The 20,303-nt window shown below is 46.1% G+C and overlaps 1 protein-coding gene across 1 annotated transcript in view; it reads right to left on the bottom strand.

Moving 5' to 3' along the window:
• The window catches only part of LOC126162302 (esterase E4-like), a 98,609-nt gene extending 79,102 nt beyond the window's left edge, over positions 1–19,507 (bottom strand). Inside the window, exon 1 of the mRNA XM_049918720.1 lies at positions 19,335–19,507. Coding sequence (XP_049774677.1) covers positions 19,335–19,469 — 135 coding nt within the window. The 5' untranslated portion in view covers positions 19,470–19,507. The remainder of the gene's footprint in view (positions 1–19,334) is intronic.
• Positions 19,508–20,303: the final 796 nt, after the last annotated feature.

Genomic DNA, 20,303 nt, shown 5'->3' on the forward strand with positions numbered 1-20,303 from the left:
TGTTTATTTTTAACAACATCCGTTAAGACCACATGGAACACAGATATGAGTCAACTAATATACTAAAGCAAGAAACTTATTAGACACTACAATGATAGAAGGGAAATTACTTCTTAGTCACCCTATGCGGTAGCTGTTGTCTTCTTCGGGGAGAGGCAACTTCCCCTCAATGAGCAATGTTAGCTTTTCAGTTTACCGACAGCGTGTACCTCTCCAACATTTCCTGCCTACATGTCTCATATGGGAAGACAAAGTAACTTCATTGAGCTCTTGTTTAAATATTAAATATTCAACTTATTTTCAGTTCACTGAGTGGTTATTTGCAGCTGTTAGTGACTTATATAGAGATAGAGAAGATCCAACGGAGAACAGCGCGCTTCGTTACAGGATCATTTAGTAATCGCGAAAGCGTTACGGAGATGACAGATAAACTCCAGTGGAAGACTCTACAGGAGAGACGCTCAGTAGCTCGGTACGGGCTTTTGTTTCGAGAACATACCTTCACCGAAAAGTCCAGCAGTATATTGCTCTCTCCTACGTATATCTCGCGAAGCGACCATGAGGATAAAATCAGAGAGATTAGAGCCCACACAGAAGCATACAGACAATCCTTCTTTCCACGAACAATACGAGACTGGAATAGAAGGGAGAACCGATAGAGGTACTCAGGGTACCCTCCGCCACACACCGTCAGGTTGCTTGCGGAGTATGGATGTAGACGTAGGTGTAGATGTATTATGTAGAAAAAAGTCCACAGTTGAAGCTCTCAACCCTGTACCAAGCTGAAGAGCTTGTCCCTGGTGTAACATGATGGCAATACGTATTCGACAATTTTGGTTTCATTGTCTCCACTATGAATGGCTGGAAAATTTTCGCAGCGTGAGATCCATCAAATGCATCATCCCAAACTCAGATCTCTCAAAACCTAAAGAGGCCTAGAGGCTTAAATTGATTCCCAGTGTAACAGATGTAAGTAACCTAGGTATTTCAATACAAGTCCAGCATCGCATTATTCAGATGGCTATTCTGGAGTTGGACATGATCAGACCTATCTCATCTTGCATATTGTTCACCAGTTGCAAGATATACTGTGGATGTGTTGTAAGTAGCTCCACTCAGTGCAGCCCAATCTACAAGTCCAGGAATTCCAGAATGTAAGAGAGTTATGCATCTACAAGTATCACAAGTAATGGTGAGAGATGTGTAGTAACATTCTGGTCATTCATTACTTCGCCACCATGCTCACTTCTTTTTTTTTTTTTTTTTGGGTCATCAGTCAACTGACTGGTTTGATGCGGCCCGCCACGAATTCCTTTCCTGCACTAACCTCTTCATCTCAGAGTAGCACTTGCAACCTACGTCCTGAATTATTTGCTTGACGTATTCCAATCTCTGTCTTCCTCTACAGTTTTTGCCCTCTACAGCTCCCTCTAGTACCATGGAAGTCATTCCCTCATGTCTTAGCAGATGTCCTATCACCCTGTCCCTTCTCCTTATCAGTGTTTTCCACATATTCCTTTCCTCTCCGATTCTGCGTAGAGCCTCCTCATTCCTTTCCTTATCAGTCCACCTAATTTTCAACATTCGTCTATAGCAACACATCTCAAATGCTTCGATTCTCTTCTGTTCCGGTTTTCCCATAGTCCATGTTTCACTACCGTCAAATGCTGTACTCCAGACGTACTTCCTCAGAAATTTCTTCCTCAAATTAAGGCCGGTATTTGATATTAGTAGACTTCTCTTGGCCAGAAATGCCTTTTTTGCCATAGAGAGTCTGCTCTTGATGTCCTCCTTGCTCCGTCCGTCATTGGTTATTTTACTGCCTAGGTAGCAGAATTCCTTAACTTCATTGACTTCGTGACCATCAATCCTGATGTTAAGTTTCTCGCTGTTCTCATTTCTACTACTTCTCATTACCTACGTCTTTCTCCGATTTACTCTCAAACCATACTGTGTACTCATTAGACTGTTCATTCCGTTCAGCAGATCATGTAATTCTTCTTCACTTTCACTCAGGATAGCAATGTCATCAGCGAATCGTATCATTGATATCCTTTCACCTTGTATATTAATTCAACTCCTGAACCTTTCTTTAATTTCCATCATTGCTTCCTCGATGTACAGATTGAAGAGTAGGGGCGAAAGGCTACAGCCTTGTCTTACACCCTTCTTAATACGAGCACTTCGTTCTTGATCGTCCACTCTTATTATTCCCTCTTGGTTGTTGCACATATTGCACAATTTCCTGTATGCTGAGTCTGTCCTTCCGACAATCATATCTTTTTCGATGTCTTCACATTTTTCCTGCAGCCATTTCGTCTTAGATTCCCTGCACTTCCTATTTATTTCATTCCTCAGCGACTTGTATTTCTGTATTCCTGATTTTCCCGGAACATGTTTGTACTTCCTCCTTTCATCCATCAACTGAAGTATTTCTTCTGTTACTCATGGTTTCTTCGCAGCTACCTTCTTTGTACCTATGTTTTCCTTCCCAACTTCTGTGATGGCCCTTTTTAGAGATGTCCATTCCTCTTGAACTGTACTGCCTACTGCGCTATTCCTTATTGCTGTATCTATAGCGTTAGAGAACTTCAAACGTATCTCGTCATTCCTTAGTACTTCCGTATCCCTCTTCTTTGCGTATTGATTCTTCCTGACTAATGTCTTGAACTTCAGCCTACTCTTCATCACTACTACACTCCTGGAAATTGAAATAAGAACACCGTGAATTCATTGTCCCAGGAAGGGGAAACTTTATTGACACATTCCTGGGGTCAGATACATCACATGATCACACTGACAGAACCACAGGCACATAGACACAGGCAACAGAGCATGCACAATGTCGGCACTAGTACAGTGTATATCCACCTTTCGCAGCAATGCAGGCTGCTATTCTCCCATGGAGACGATCGTAGAGATGCTGGATGTAGTCCTGTGGAACGGCTTGCCATGTCATTTCCACCTGGCGCCTCAGTTGGACCAGCGTTCGTGCTGGACGTGCAGACCGCGTGAGACGACGCTTCATCCAGTCCCAAACATGCTCAATGGGGGACAGATCCGGAGATCTTGCTGGCCAGGGTAGTTGACTTACACCTTCTAGAGCACGTTGGGTGGCAGGGGATACATGCGGACGTGCATTGTCCTGTTGGAACAACAAGTTCCCTTGCCGGTCTAGGAATGGTAGAACGATGGGTTCGATGACGGTTTGGATGTACCGTGCACTATTCAGTGTCCCCTCGACGATCACCAGTGGTGTACGTCCAGTGTAGGAGATCGCTCCCCACACCATGATGCCGGGTGTTGGCCCTGTGTGCCTCGGTCGTATGCAGTCCTGACTGTGGCGCTCACCTGCACGGCGCCAAACACGCATACGACCATCATTGGCACCAAGGCAGAAGCGACTCTCATCGCTGAAGACGACACGTCTCCATTCGTCCCTCCATTCACGCCTGTCGCGACGCCACTGGAGGCGGGCTGCACGATGTTAGGGCGTGAGCGGAAGACGGCCTAACGATGTGTGGGACCGTAGCCCAGCTTCATGGAGACAGTTGCGAATGGTCCTCGCCGGTACCCCAGGAGCAACAGTGTCCCTAATTTGCTGGGAAGTGGCGGTGCGGTGCCCTACGGCACTGCGTAGGATCCTACGGTCTTGGCGTGCATCCGTGCGTCGCTGCGGTCCGGTCCCAGGTCGACGGGCACGTGCACCTTCCGCCGACCACTGGTGACAACATCGATGTACTGTGGAGACCTCACGCCCCACGTGTTGAGAAATTCGGCGGTACGTCCACCCGGCCTCCCGCATGCCCACTATACGCCCTCGCTCAAAGTCCGTCAACTGCACATACGGTTCACGTCCACGCTGTCGCGGCATGCTACCAGTGTTAAAGACTGCGATGGAGCTCCGTATGCCACGGCAAACTGGCTAACACTGACGGCGGCGGTGCACAAATGCTGCGCAGCTAGCGCCATTCGACGGCCAACACCGCGATTCCTGGTGTGTCCGCTGTGCCGTGCGTGTGATCATTGCTTGTACAGCCCTCTCGCAGTGTCCGGAGCAAGTATGGTGGATCTGACACACCGGTGTCAATGTGTTCTTTTCTCCTTTTCCAGGAGTGTATATTGTGATCTGAGTCTATATCTGCTCCTTGGTATGCCTTACAATCCAATATCTGATTTCGGAATTTCTGTCTGACCATGGTGTAATCTAATTGAAATCTTCCCGTATCTCCTGGCCTTTTCCAAGTATACCTCCTCCTCTTGTGATTCTTGAACAGGGTATTCGCTTTACTAGCTGAAACTTGTTACAGAACTCAATTAGTCTTTCTCCTCTTTCATTCCTTGCCCCAAGCCCATATTCTCCTGTAACCTTTTCTTCTACTCTTTCCCCTACAACTGCATTCCAGTGGCCCATGACTATTAGATTTTCGTCCCCCTTTACATGCTGCGCTACCCTTTCAATATCCTCATACACTTTCTCTATCTGTTCATCTGCAGCTTGCGACGTCGGGATGTATACCTGAACTATCATTGTCGGTGTTGGTCTGCTGTCGATTCTGATTAGAACAACCTGGTCACTGAACTGTTCACAGTAACACACCCTCTGCCCTACCTTCCTATTCATAACGAATCCTACACCTGTTATACCATTTTCTGCTGCTGTTGATATTACCCGATACTCATCTGATCAGAAATCTTTGTCTTCCTTCCACTTCACTTAACTGACCCCTACTATATCTAGATTGGGGCTTTGCATTTCCCTTTTCAGATTTTCTAGTTTCCCTACCACGTTCAAGCTTCTGACATTCCACGCCCCAACTCGTAGAATGTTATCCTTTCGTAGATTATTCAATCTTTTTGTCATGGTAACCTCCCCCTTGGCAGTCCCCTCCCGGAGATCCGAATGGGGGACTATTCCGGAATCTTTTGCCAATGGAGAGATCATCATGACACTTCTTCAATTACAGGCCACATGTCCTGTGCATACACGTTACGTGTCTTTAATGCAGTGGTTTCCATTGCCTTCTGCATCCTCATGTCGTTGATCATTGCTGATTCTTCCGCCTTTAGGGGCAATTTCCCACCCCTAGGACAAGAGTGCCCTGAACCTCTATCCGCTCCTCCGCCCTCTTTGACAAGGCCGTTGGCAGAATGAGGCTGACTTCTTATGCCGGAAGTCTTCGGCCGCCAATGCTGATTATTCATCAAAATTTAGGCAGTGGCGGGGATCGAACCTGGGACCGAAGACGTTTTGATTATCAAAGACGCTACCCCTAGACCACGGGTTCTCACAACAAAAAAAAAAAAGCTCACTTAATAACAGCAAAGAAGTACACATAAGCCGAAAGAAACTCCGCTATGTAAAGAAGAGCCCAGTGAACTTTGTTTTGTACATACACTCCTGGAAATTGAAATAAGAACACCGTGAATTCATTGTCCCAGGAAGGGGAAACTTTATTGACACATTCCTGGGGTCAGATACATCACATGATCACACTGACAGAACCACAGGCACATAGACACAGGCAACAGAGCATGCACAATGTCGGCACTAGTACAGTGTATAACCACCTTTCGCAGCAATGCAGGCTGCTATTCTCCCATGGAGACGATCGTAGAGATGCTGGATGTAGTCCTGTGGAACGGCTTGCCATGCCATTTCCACCTGGCGCCTCAGTTGGACCAGCGTTCGTGCTGGACGTGCAGACCGCGTGAGACGACGCTTCATCCAGTCCCAAACATGCTCAATGGGGGACAGATCCGGAGATCTTGCTGGCCAGGGTAGTTGACTTACACCTTCTAGAGCACGTTGGGTGGCAGGGGATACATGCGGACGTGCATTGTCCTGTTGGAACAACAAGTTCCCTTGCCGGTCTAGGAATGGTAGAACGATGGGTTCGATGACGGTTTGGATGTACCGTGCACTATTCAGTGTCCCCTCGACGATCACCAGTGGTGTACGTCCAGTATAGGAGATCGCTCCCCACACCATGATGCCGGGTGTTGGCCCTGTGTGCCTCGGTCGTATGCAGTCCTGATTGTGGCGCTCACCTGCACGGCGCCAAACACGCATACGACCATCATTGGCACCAAGGCAGAAGCGACTCTCATCGCTGAAGACGACACGTCTCCATTCGTCCCTCCATTCACGCCTGTCGCGACGCCACTGGAGGCGGGCTGCACGATGTTAGGGCGTGAGCGGAAGACGGCCTAACGATGTGCGGGACCGTAGCCCAGCTTCATGGAGACAGTTGCGATGGTCCTCGCCGGTACCCCAGGAGCAACAGTGTCCCTAATTTGCTGGGAAGTGGCGGTGCGGTCCCCTACGGCACTGCGTAGGATCCTACGGTCTTGGCGTGCATCCGTGCGTCGCTGCGGTCCGGTCCCAGGTCGACGGGCACGTGCACCTTCCGCCGACCACTGGCGACAACATCGATGTACTGTGGAGACCTCACGCCCCACGTGTTGAGCAATTCAGCGGTACGTCCACCCGGCCTCCCGCATGCCCACTATACGCCCTCGCTCAAAGTCCGTCAACTGCACATACGGTTCACGTCCACGCTGTCGCGACATGCTACCAGTGTTAAAGACTGCGATGGAGCTCCGTATGCCACGGCAAACTGGCTGACACTGACGGCGGCGGTGCACAAATGCTGCGCAACTAGCGCCATTCGACGGCCAACACCTCGGTTCCTGGTGTGTCCGCTGTGCCGTGCGTGTGATCATTGCTTGTACAGCCCTCTCGCAGTGTCCGGAGCAAGTATGGTGGATCTGACACACCGGTGTCAATGTGTTCTTTTTTCCATTTCCAGGAGTGTATTTTGTATAGTCAGTGATTGATTGTGCGGGTTTTAGGACTAAACGACGAGGTCACAGGTCATACAATTCAAAAATTTCTGGTGTAAGATAGATTTTTCCGCTAAAAGTGGGCGCAACGAGTCAGAGGAGTCGAATTATAAAGTGAGGAAGCTAAAAACACACACACTAGAAGGCAGCTAAAAACTGGAAAACAGAAAGATCAAAGAGCGATCTACGCAAGGGGGAGCTGACATTGCTCTCAGACTCAGAAAACGTGAAGAGAGGCCCCGAAAACAACCACTTTGTCCTGCTCCAGGAGTAAAGTAAAACCTTACCGAAAATAAAAAGCACTTTCATGTAGGGTGCCTCTTTACCCAAGAGGAAACAATGGTTGAGCCTATTATGACCAATGCATAGACAGAGTAAGACAGTGGACTCCTTATGATAGGAGTGGAAGGAAGAGTGCCAAACTGTAGTAGTCTCCTTGATTGTGCAGAGTTTATTGCCGTGTGCCGTAGTGCACCAGATGTCATTCCACTTCTGAGCAAAGATAGATTTGTTGTGTATCCGCATAACTGCATCTGAAACCATGACAGGACATGGGGATCAAGGATCTATCCCTCTACATAAACAGCAGTTCATGCCCTCGAATGATCACATAAATTGGGACCAAGAGAAAGACAAGTGAGCAGAAGGCATGGCCAAGGGCAGAGAGGTCATGGATAGTAGAGACCGAAGGGTGACGAAAGTAGCGTTGATCTATAGCCTGCAGGATCCTCACTGTGTCGGTTCATATTAAAACACTGTGGATGGAGGCCTGTGTGACATATTGGAGGGCCGTGGTATGGCTTGCAGCTCTGCTGTAAACACACTACATGATCCCAGCAGTAAATGGTGTTCCATCCCAGTAGGAGACGTAAAATCGTATCCCATAACATCTATTGTTTTAGAACTGTCAGTGTAGAAGATGGTAGTATCCTGGAACTCTTCAAGAATGGAAAGTACAAGATGCCAAAATATGATAGGGGACAGAGACCTGAGGGCCCTGAAATAGATTGGTCCTAATCCGTGGTCTAGACACCAAGATGGGGAAGATATACAGGAGCCACATTCCTGTGAGTGGAGATGGAGATCACAACAGAAGAAAGTGAGATGCATTCCAACTGGCAATCCCACCCGAAGGTGGCTACCAGGAAGGAGATGACCCTCGTTTGAAAGAGGACAGGGAATCGTCGAATGACGATTGCGTAAGGAACCAAGCGTTGGCTCCATCGTATTTGTAGAAGGGGAATCTACACTTCTGCTAGGAGACTGTCGATGGGACTAGTGAGAAAGAGACGAACAGCCAGATGCACCCCATAATTATGAACAGGATCAAGTAGTTTCAGAGTTTAAGGAACTGCTGAGCCATAAACTTGACAACTGTATAAGAAGGTAGTATTCCGCGGCTGGTGTCATAGTGATTAAAGTTCTTCTGTGTATTATGCCGCGTCACTGCTAAAAACTAACAACAATAATAAACTAAAACCGATGTTTCGGCCGAATTGCAACGGCCTTCCTCAGGGCACTATTAGTTTATTATTGTTGTTAGTTTTTAGCAATGCCGCGGTAATACCCAGAAGAATTTTAAACACTATTGACAACCGTAATCTAGTACATATAATAGGAGAGTGCTGTAAAGATGACAGAGCTGCGCAGTCTGCACCCCAAGATGTGTGGGCCAGGAGGCAGAGAGCATTAAGCTTTCACATGCAGGTAGTCTTTGGGTGATGAATATGGGGAAACCAGGTCAGCTTTCTATCTGAAATAAGGTCCAAGAGAGACGACTGTCCTACAACAGCTAGGCGCTTGCTGCCTAAATTACGTGTGTGTGGGTCGATGGTAAAACTGCATGACCCCCGTTTTGGAGGGAGAAAACTGGAAGCCATGTGAAAGGGCCAATAAAGAGGCTTGTTGGATGGTGCCTTGAAGCTGGCGTTCAGCAGATGCTACCGAGTGGGAGCTGTTCCAGATGTAAAAATTGTGGCAAGGTAATCAGAGGTCCAACCGAAGTTACAAGCCCATTGATGGCGATGAGAATTGTGACAGTCAACACAGAGACCTGCGGGATACCATTCCACCAGATTCAAGGGGTGCTGAGTGAAGTGAAAGCTCTAACCTGGAAGAGCTAGTGAGATAAAAAATTGTGGGTTAAAATCAGAAGGAGGCCGTGAAAGCCCCAGTCATGGAGGCTAACCGAAATGTGATGGCGCCAAGCTCTGTTGTACGCCTTCTGTAGGCAAAAGAAGACTGTACAAGGTTTCAGATTTTAGCAAAAGTCTGTCAGATTGCTATTTTCAGTGTGAGTAAATGGTTGTTATAGATCGTCTCCCTGGAAGCCACGCTGTTTATGGGACAAAAGCCCCGAGTGCCAAACCTAACAGGAAGCTAACAATCCTCTCCAGCAGTTTACAAAGGAAATTGGTCAGGTAGCTATCGAGAGATATCGCGTTCTCCCCAAGCTTAAGTATGGGTATAGCCCTGAGAAGATATTGCCTCTGGGTAACGCCCAAGTGTTGGATCAATGGCTGTGGATGGAATCCAAGCCTGGCGCTAAGTCATGTGAAGAAACAACGGCCTACAACAATTGCCACTCAGTGAAGGATTCCTTATAGGCTTCAGTTTGGTGGGGTTGAAACAGAGGGAGGTTTTTCCAACTTATTGTTTCTGCCAGAGAAGGATAGCACAATAGGAAGAGGATGCCAGTGGTGCCGCAAAGTGTGTTACGAGGTGTTCTGCGAGAACTTATCGAGCACACCGTAGGAAAAGACCCCGAATAGTTGACTGTCACTGGCAGTCCCGAAGGCTATGGAGATTGGACCAAACGTAGTATGAAGATGTTTTCGTCCCCAGGTAGGAAACAGCGCTCCCAAAATTCCTTTTACCTCTGTCTAATAAGGCAGCGAGTCTTAGCATGGAGGTGCTTTAAAGCGATGAGGTTAGTCTATTAAGGGTGTCCTTTAAATCGTTGCAACACCTCTCATCGGTCCTGAATAGCGACTGCTATGTGCTCGCCGACCACAGTAGCGGTCGACAACGAGGACGACCTCTAGATAGGGGGATAGCAGTGCCAGCAGCATGAAGAATAGTGTCAGAGACGTCTTGCGTGACCACCTCCGGGAGAGAGGCGTCGAAGTGCACAGCAGATATATATATAAAGGCCAACTAGCTCTGCAGAATACCCAACATGGAAGCCCCTCTGCCTGATGGCGGAAGGGTAACGATAGACTCACCGAAAAGTGCCCAGTGTAATGGAGCTACAAGAACAGAGGAGGAGACAATGGTTCGATGATGGACAATGTGCCATGAGTGGCACTGACAGCTAAGTTGCACCCCCTTATACGGGGTGGTGTGCACTGACATCCCAGAGGAGGAGATATGGGGGTGGGAGTTTCTGTGTTAAGGTAGGCAGTCCAACATAAAGATGTTGGCTACCTGGGTGGAGGTAGACTTTGCAAACGGTGGGGCCATTCGCACTCATGCCACTTCTGCTTTCGGGTTGGTACTAAGGGGGATCCAGTCACGGCTGACATTGGTGTGACCCCAAGTGCAGGCCCTTCCAGATGCTGTTTCAGGGCTGGCATGGTTCCTACAAAAACACCTGATAACCACAAAATGCTGGAGGTGGGTATCATCAAAGTGCATTTCTTGATCAGCAGGACAGAATGTAGATTAAGAAGTAACAAGTTATTGCAGTTTCACTCGATTGTCATGTGGGAAGAGTCCAGGTTAGACAAAAAGTTGCCAAGGGAGGTCATGTCACTGGGTCAGTGATCGTCACTGATGAAGGGGTGACATCTACAGAAACTGGTTGTGTTTTGGAGTGAGAAGGAGGGGGTGAGACCCCTGGGATGCCAAAAAAGCCTTGTCCTTGCGCTTCGGAATCCCTCGTCTGATCAAAGGTTGCAGGCTTCCTATCTCGAGAATGCAGGGGAGGGGTGTGAGAAAGAGGAAGAGGAGTAGGAGGTGATGGTGGTAGTGGTGGTGGTGGTGGAGGAGGAGGAGGAGGAGGAGGAGGAGCAGTTCCTTGAGGGGAAGGGACAGAAGTTGTTGTGTGGGAGGGAAGGGAAGGGGAAGTTGTAGTGTAGGGGTTGAGGAGAGGGGGAAAGGACCAAGGTAAAGAAGAGGCAAAAGTAGAAGACATAGACAATGGGTGTTGGTCATATTTTCGACAAGCCTTAGTATAAGATTTTCTAGGGACTTACACTCTTGGACCTTATTTTATTTAAACTGGGCAATATGGTGTGCATGGAGAAAGGCGGTCAAGCCAAGTTACACATTTAGGTGACGGAACACAGGGGCTTCCCGCATGGAGTGAGTGTCCATAGTCACCACAAAGAGTGTCCCCCATACAGCAGGAAGACTTCTGACCAAAGCGCAAGCACCAAAACCACCTCATGGGTGATGTGACACACAGCTCTACGTCACATTGGTGAAACATAACCTTGACATTCTCCTCAAAAACCTGAAAAAAGGCGCCTGTAGCGGTGTTGTTGTCTTTATTACTCTTCTGCATGCATTGAACAAAATTAGTGCTGTGTCACTCCAGATTAGCCCAGAGTTCCTCATCAGTTTGAAGGATGAGGTCCCTAATAAAAATCACTCCCTGGACCATATTTAGACTGGTAAGGGGTAACAGACACTAGGACATCACCAAGACACAAGATCACAAGCAAGAAGATGCTGCAGATTGGGTGACATAATTTTTGGTCAACAGAGGGCCTGACCCAATCTTACTGGGAAACTCCACTTTGTCAAACTTGTCCTCGATATTCTCCACAAAAATTATAGCTTTCTGGCAGTAATGTGACCCTGTCTCACCTAGTATAGACCAGGTAGTGGGAAAAGTGTTTCATCCCAGGGTATAGCCAGGAAAGGGAAAGTGGCAGGGTCATATGTAGCAGCATTCAATGATCTGGAACCAGTTGTGGAGAGGGCCATTTGGAAACGGCCAGATTTTTGCAGATTGATGCGCTTCATGTGCCATGCATCATCCCAGGTACCACCCACTGCAATTAGGGGCTCTTTCCTTGTGTGCTACCCAGTTACAGCAAGAGCTGTTTGGCACGTTGGCCATTTCCAGGAGTTCCGATGCTCCAGAATGACAAGCAACCACTTCTTTGCATACATGGAGAGGCAACAGCTACATTATGACTAGTGTGATACCTGTGTTGTCAGGGGGCTCAGCCAGATGGTATATTACAGCCCCACCGCATTGACTGGCTACATGTGCTGGTGACCTACAGGGGCACAGGGGTGCTACAGCAGGGAAGGAAGAGCGGAAGCAACAGAGGGAGAGGAATCCACGCTGTAGAGCTATGGAGCGCGTTCTTCCCCAAATGGCTCACACCAAAAATAAATAATTTAGAAGTCAAACCCCAAGGTGGGACTAGAATATGCCGAAAAGGTTGAAAGAGAACTGACAAGAAAAACAAAATTACAAGGAGTCCAGGTAACCAGGTGGAGAGTTAGGTCGACATAAATTAGAAAATTGAGAGAGGTAAAAAGGGGACAGCAGGGAAGGAGAGAGGATGAGGAGGAAGGAACACAGAGAAGGAAATGCAGACGGTGAAGGAAGAATGGAATGCAACAGCTCGGGACCGCATGTGCACCATGCACAAGATAACGAAAGAATCGGGAGCCCCAAGGGACGTATTTGTTTACTGCAACATTATCACGTGTTTCTGATAATGGCCAAGTGCAGATTAAAACTGAAAAAATTGCAAAAATGTAGGAAATTTGAGAAATGAAAGTTGGATAAATTGATAGAACCATGTACTGTTGAGAGTTTCAAAGGGAATATTAGGCAGCGATGGACTAATACAAGGAAAAGTAATGCAACAGAAAAATAAAAGGAATCAGAAGATTTGATAGATGATATAGGGAAGGGATCAATCACATCCGTAAAAAGACGACACCTAGCAGAAATCCTACAATAACCCAGGAGATACATGGTAGGGAAGCTAGAGATATACATAAAAATGCAACAAATGAAGCAAATGAAAGGGAATACAAACATTTAACTAATGAGATTGAAAGAAAGTGCAATACGAATAAGCAGGTGTGGCTAGCGGACAATTGCAAGGCTGTAGAAGCTTGCATAACTAGGGAAAAACTGAAGCCTCCTATAGTAAACTTAAAGAGGCGTTTGGAGGAAAGAGAAGCAACTGCATAAATATTAAGGGAGTCTATCACGTTAGCCTACAGTCGGAAGAACCTTACATTATTTCATGACAATTACCTATAGAATACTGCTGTTATATAATTTGAAGAAATAAATTATTTTACTTCCGTTTTGCCCAGAAAAAGACTATTTTTTTAAAAAGTGTAGAGACACATACTTTATTCAACCTAGAGTAATTTGTAACTACTTTTGGTTAACCACATTTCGTACTAAAGCAATTTTATCACTTTATACTACTGTAAAAACGACCATGTTAAATTTATTTCAAATTTACAATATCATTATTTCATTATGAGAAAATCCACGAGTACAAATAAGCAATGACATCGAATAAAGTGTAACACAGAACAGTACTCATCACTTAGAAACACTCTTTCTCAATCCAATGTGGAACATCTTCGGTCCGTACTCCATTGACGAAGTGTGTAGACGATAGCACGGAGTAGGAACTGTGGATACCACTCACTGATGTCGATTCAGTGGGTGGTATTCACAGTTCCTGTTCCGTGTCACCATCTCCATATGTCATCCCTGACGTATGGTCCGGAGATGATCCTCATCAGGTCGAAACTTGTAATCACGAATAAAAGTGCTTTTGTGTGGTCAAGATACACTCCTGGAAATGGAAAAAAGAACACATTGACACCGGTGTGTCAGACCCACCATACTTGCTCCGGACACTGCGAGAGGGCTGTACAAGCAATGATCACACGCACGGCACAGCGGACACACCAGGAACCGCGGTGTTGGCCGTCGAATGGCGCTAGCTGCGCAGCATTTGTGCACCGCCGCCGTCATTGTCAGCCAGTTTGCCGTGGCATACGGAGCTCCATCGCAGTCTTTAACACTGGTAGCATGCCGCGACAACGTGGACGTGAACCGTATGTGCAGTTGACGGACTTTGAGCGAGGGCGTATATTGGGCATGCGGGAGGCCGGGTGGACGTACCGCCGAATTGCTCAACACGTGGGGCGTGAGGTCTCCACAGTACATCGATGTTGTCGCCAGTGGTCGGCGGAAGGTGCACGTGCCCGTCGACCTGGGACCGGACCGCAGCGACGCACGGATGCACGCCAAGACCGTAGGATCCTACGCAGTGCCGTAGGGGACCGCACCGCCACTTCCCAGCAAATTAGGGACACTGTTGCTCCTGGGGTATCGGCGAGGACCATTCGCAAACGTCTCCATGAAGCTGGGCTACGGTCCCGCACACCGTTAGGCCGTCTTCCGCTCACGCCCCAACATCGTGCAGCCCGCCTCCAGTGGTGTCGCGACAGGCGTGAATGGAGGGACGAATGGAGACGTGTCGTCTTCAGCGATGAGAGTCGCTTCTGCCTTGGTGCCAATGATGGTCGTATGCGTGTTTGGCGCCGTGCAGGTGAGCGCCACAATCAGGACTGCATACGACCGAGGCACACAGGGCCAACATCCGGCATCATGGTGTGGGGAGCGATCTCCTACACTGGCCGTACACCACTGGTGATCGTCGAGGGGACACTGAATAGTGCACGGTACATCCAAACCGTCATCGAACCCATCGTTCTACCATTCCTAGACCGGCAAGGGAACTTGCTGTTCCAACAGGACAATGCACGTCCGCATGTATCCCGTGCCACCCAACGTGCTCTAGAAGGTGTAAGTCAACTACCCTGGCCAGCAAGATCTCCGGATCTGTCCCCCATTGAGCATGTTTGGGACTGGATGAAGCGTCGTCTCACGCGGTCTGCACGTCCAGCACGAACGCTGGTCCAACTGAGGCGCCAGGTGGAAATGGCATGGCAAGCCGTTCCACAGGACTACATACAGCATCTCTACGATCGTCTCCATGGGAGAATAGCAGCCTGCATTGCTGCGAAAGGTGGATATACACTGTACTAGTGCCGACATTGTGCATGCTCTGTTGCCTGTGTCTATGTGCCTGTGGTTCTGTCAGTGTGATCATGTGATGTATCTGACCCCAGGAATGTGTCAATAAAGTTTCCCTTCCTGGGACAATGAATTCACGGTGTTCTTATTTCAATTTCCAGGAGTGTAGTTCTGCATAGTACTTTATTACCATTGATTGTGATCGCTGCTATGTCCAACTTGCTTACATGGGTTATAAATGATACTCAATCATGGTACATGAAAGTACAATTGGTGACACGAAGGAATGGCATTGGGGGAGGAAAGGAGCAAAAAATTCTGAGGATACCATGAGTGGATCGTATAACAAATGACGAGATACTGAATCGGATTTTCGAAAAAATTAATTTACGTCACAACTTAACTAAAAGAAGAAACTGGTTAAGGGAACACATCCTCAGGTATCAAGGATTTATCAGGTTGGTCGTGGAAGTGTTGGAGGTAATACCTTCGGTGGGCGACAAAGGCTCGAATACAGAATACGGAAGTTGAAAAGAAAACCGTAAGTACAATGAAGGAAACTGCGAAGAAACCATGGATAACGGATGAAATACTTCAGCCGATCGATGAAAGAAGGAATCACAAAAATGTTCAGGGAAATTCAGGAATACAGAAACACAGGTCTCCTAGGAACGAAATAAAAAGTAAGTTCAGGGACGCTAAAGGCGAAATTTCTGAATAAAAGCATGAAGAAACCGAAAAAGAAATGATTGTCTGAAGGACAAACGCAGCATATAGAAAAGTCGAAACAACCTGTGATGAAATTAAGTAAGCAAGGGCGGTAACTTTAAGGCTATAAGGTGAATTCCACTGTCAAATGCAGAAGTGAGAGCGAATAGGTGCAAAGAGTACACTGAGGGCCTCAATGACGGAAGGATTTATCTAACGGAGAGATAGAAGAAGGAACAGGAGTCGATAGGGAAGAGGTGAAGGATACTTTGTTAGAATTTATAACATCTATGAAAGACTTAAGATCAAAACAAGCAGTTGGGAGAGGTAACGTTCAATCGGAATTACTAAAATCATTGGGGGAAGTGGCAACGAAACGACTATACATGTTGGTGTGTAGAATGTATGAGAATGGCGATATACTATCAGACTTTCGGAAAAACATCATCCATACGATCCTCAAGATAGGAAGAATCGAAGGAAGATTTATAGCACAATCCGCTTAACAGTTCATGTTTACAAGTTGCTGACAAGAATAATATAGAGAAGAATGGGAAAGAAAATTGATGATTTGTTACATGACTAACATTTTCGCGTTAGGAAAGGTAAAGACGTCTGAGAGGTAGGTCTGACGTTGCGATCGATAATGTAAGCAGGACTGATGAGAAATTGAGACACGTCCATTGAATCTCTCGACACGAAGAAACTTTCGACAATGTAAATCGGTGCGAGACGTCGAAATTCTGAAAAAAAAGGGCACATGCTGTAGGGAAAGGCGGGCAATATACTATTTATACAAGAACCAAGAGGCAACAGTAAGAGTGTAAGATCAAGTAAGAACTGCTCGGATTAAAAAGGATGAAATTCATGAATGTAGTCTTTCGCCCCTACTGTCCAATCTATACATCAAAGAAGCAGAGACAGAAATAAAAGAAAGCTTCAAGAGTGAGATTAAAAATTCAAGGTGAAAGGATATCAATGATAAGATTCGCTGATGACGTTGCTATCCTCATTAAAAAATTACAGTATGTGTTGAACGAAATGAACTGTCTGGTGAGTACAAAATATGAATTAAGAGTAAATCGAATAAAGACGGAAGTTATGGGTTGTAGTAAATATGAGAACAGTGAGAAACTTCACATCAGTATTGGAGTTATGAAATAGACGAAGTTGAGGAATTCAGCTACCTAGGCAGGAAAATAAGCCATGACGGACGGACAAAGGGGACATAAAAAGCAGACTAGCACTGGCGAAAAGGGCGTTCTTGGCCAGGAGAAGTCTGCTTTTATCAGACAGAAGGTCTTAATTTAGGAAGAAGTTTCTGAGAACATACGTATGGAGCATTGTGTGGTAGTGAGATATGGACTATGGGAAAACTGAAACAGATGAGAATCGAACCCTTGAGAAGTGGTGCTACAGGCGAAAGTTGAAAATTAGGTAGACTGATAAGGTAAGGAATGAGGAGGTTCTGCACAGAATCGGAGAGGAAAGGAATAAGTCGAAAACACTGACAAAAAGAAGGGGCATGATGATAGGATATCTGTTAAGACATCAAGGACTAACTTCCATAGTACTAGAGAGATCTGTAGAGGGTAAAAACTATAGAGAAAGAAAGAGATTGGAATAGATCTAGCAAATAATTGAAGACATAGGTTGCAAGTGCTGTCCTGAGATGCAGAGGTTGGCACACAACACGAATTCGTGGCAGACTGCATCAAACCAGACGACTGATGAGTCAAAAAATAAGGAAGTAATGAATTTAAACAACAAGCATCATTCAGAAAGAAACCATGTTTTCGGAATTTCGCAAGTAAATAATACATCTCTCCTAATCGAAAGACAATGCTACTGTTGCTACTGAGTGCTGTGCATCCAGCTAGTGTGCCAAACGCATAGTGTAGTGTAGTCGTTTATAAATTGCTTTCTTTCTGCAGATGCTTTCTGTGTATAAGTTTTTTCGTGTTTTAAGTTTGCAGTAAGGGCTGTGGTCGAATTTCTGTATTTTTAAGTCTGTTTCTCAATTCGGTGATGTTTGTCGGTCGTTCAGTGGTCAACAAATGTGCTAATCTAATCTAATCTAATCGTTACTTTTAGAGGAACTTTGAAACAAACTGTTCAGAACACTCCAGTGTTCTTAAAAGTAACAGCACCAATATCACATTTGCTGGCGACTTCATAGCCCACAACTATCATCCAACTAAAATAGACTTAAAAATACCAAAATCCAGCCATAGCCTGTGCTACAAACTTACAATAAAAAATTTCCACATACAGAAGGTATGTCCACAGGGTAACATATTACTAAACGATTACAGTATACTATGTAATGGCAAACTAGTTAAAACGCGAAAGGAACTGTTAAAGACACACACACACACACACACACACACACACACACACACACAGAGGGTCTGTGTATGCAGAGGAAGCTAGAAAGTAAATAAAGTTCGAACTTTGCGCCAAAGTGATATGAAAACAAGTCTCCATCAACAGGGACTGTACATACAGTGCTACGCTAACATCGTGTTTCGTAAAGTGGAAAAGGCTTTTGAAATATAGTGCTACAGAAGAAAGCTGATGATTAGATGGGTAGATCACGTAACTAATGTGGAGGTACTGAACAGAACTGGGGAGAAGAGGAATTTGTGGAATAACTAGACTAGAAGAAGGAATCGGTTGGTAGGGCACATACTGAGCCATCAAGGGATCACCAATTCAGTATTGGAGGGAAGCGTGAAGGGTAAAAATCGTAAAAGGAGACCTAGGGAAGAATACACTAAGCATATTCAGAAGGCTGCAGTAGTTACTCGGAGATGAAGAGGCTTGCACAGGATAGAGCAACGTGGCGAGCTGCCTCAAACCGGTCTCTGGACTGAAGACAACAACAACAAAGTGGAAATGTGTAATATAAGACTGAAAATCCACAAATATGTACAGTGTTTTTGTGTGCTTACGAACAACACACGCAAATGCAGGTTAGAAAGGATTTTCGAAAGCTACTGTAAGTAATCGCAAAATGTAGTCATCGAATAATTTCGCACAAGAAAATCACATTTAAGGATAATATTGTTTGTTAAATTGTCAAAAATGGCTCTGAGAACTATGGGACTTAACAACTGAGGTCATCAGTCCTCTAGATTTAGAACTACTTAAACCTAACTAACCTAAGGCCGTCACACATTTCCATGCCCGAGGCAGGATTTGAACCTGCGACCGTAGCGGCAGCACGGTTCCGGACTGAAGCGCGTAGAACCGCTCGCCCACAACGGCCGGCTGTTAAACCGGCAACCATATTCAAAGGTAGATCGCTTAATTGGGGACGTCAGGCTACCTGCATCGAACAATGTACAAAGGGTCCTACGTAAAACAATGTGGTAAGATTTAAGATAATTACACCAAAGGAAACTTTTTGTAGGCCTCATTTTCTTTATAATACCCATCACTTAAAACATGTTTTACAGAACTGAGTAAACACTACCCTTTGGCAAGGGGTTCACACGACAGTTTTTTAGGATGGGGTGGGGGGGGGGGAGGGAGGGTGAAGGGAGCTTGACATGAGGAGTATGGAGTACTTTTACTGTCTTGGAAGACGGTTTGGAACTTCTAAGTTGCCATAAAAACCTGCATAATAGCGTCTTTTAAATCATTTTCTTGAAAGAAGAACACCTGACTATACTACAGTTCCTATAAAGACGCGTCGGTGAGACAAGTCAGCTGACTTTAAAACTCGACTACTAACCTTGAACCTAAGTGGGCCAACCGGCGGCTTGGCATAAGGGATGCCCTGGAAGCTGTAATACTTCTTGCCACTGTGAGTGGTGGCGACCTTTCCCCTCAGAGCTCCCTGGCGGACAGTCGCTGTAACGGAAGACATGTCGCTACACACTCTCGCAAGACAGGGCCTGCCTTCTACTAGCGCATCGCGTTCGAACGTTGCCTCGGGTCGTGGGCAGCCGCTAAGGTCGCCGCCGCTTCCTGTCGTGTTGGCGCTGGAGGGGGGAGAGGGGCACAGCACTTGTGAATGTGTACTGCCATCAGGTGTGTAATGGCGCGACAATGAAAATTTGTGTCGGACCGGGACTCGAAAATGGATTTCCCTCTTGTTGCGAGCGGTCGCCTGTCCGGTACAAATGTTCACTGTCGTCGTTCCATTATATAGCTGACGTCAGAACATATTCGTACCTACGAATACATTTCATGTGTTTCATGACGACTGTAGCAGCCGCAGTGCCTGTTCCTTCGGACTTGGATGCATATAATCGTAATTCGGAATAACACAGGCACAACAATATCGTATTGTGATTTGAAATGTATCTAAAACCGTCGCGTCTGTTTCTCCGTTGAATACGCTAAGCCCCAAAACTACGGAATGAATTTTCATGGGGGTCTCTCAGGTAACTTCAGTGTAGCGTGCAGCAACATACAGGCTTTATTTCATCAAAATCGAATCATTGTTTGAAGAATTTAACGCGTCGTAGGGAAACATGATTGCCCTTTGAAAAAGCTGTTTACTCTTTGACCTTTGACCTGTATCATTTGTGAAACTACCTTTATTGGTTGATACGTTCTACGTAATATGATCCCACATAATGAATAACAGTGCCTAAACAGTCACCAAAGCGTTAAAAGCTTGAATACACAGTATTAATGTTGCACAATAATATTTATTTAATAGTTCGTTATGAAGCGGCTTTCGGCTTCCTAGCCC

The sequence above is a fragment of the Schistocerca cancellata genome, chromosome 2, assembly GCF_023864275.1.
Source record: "Schistocerca cancellata isolate TAMUIC-IGC-003103 chromosome 2, iqSchCanc2.1, whole genome shotgun sequence".
Taxonomy (NCBI): domain Eukaryota; kingdom Metazoa; phylum Arthropoda; class Insecta; order Orthoptera; family Acrididae; genus Schistocerca; species Schistocerca cancellata.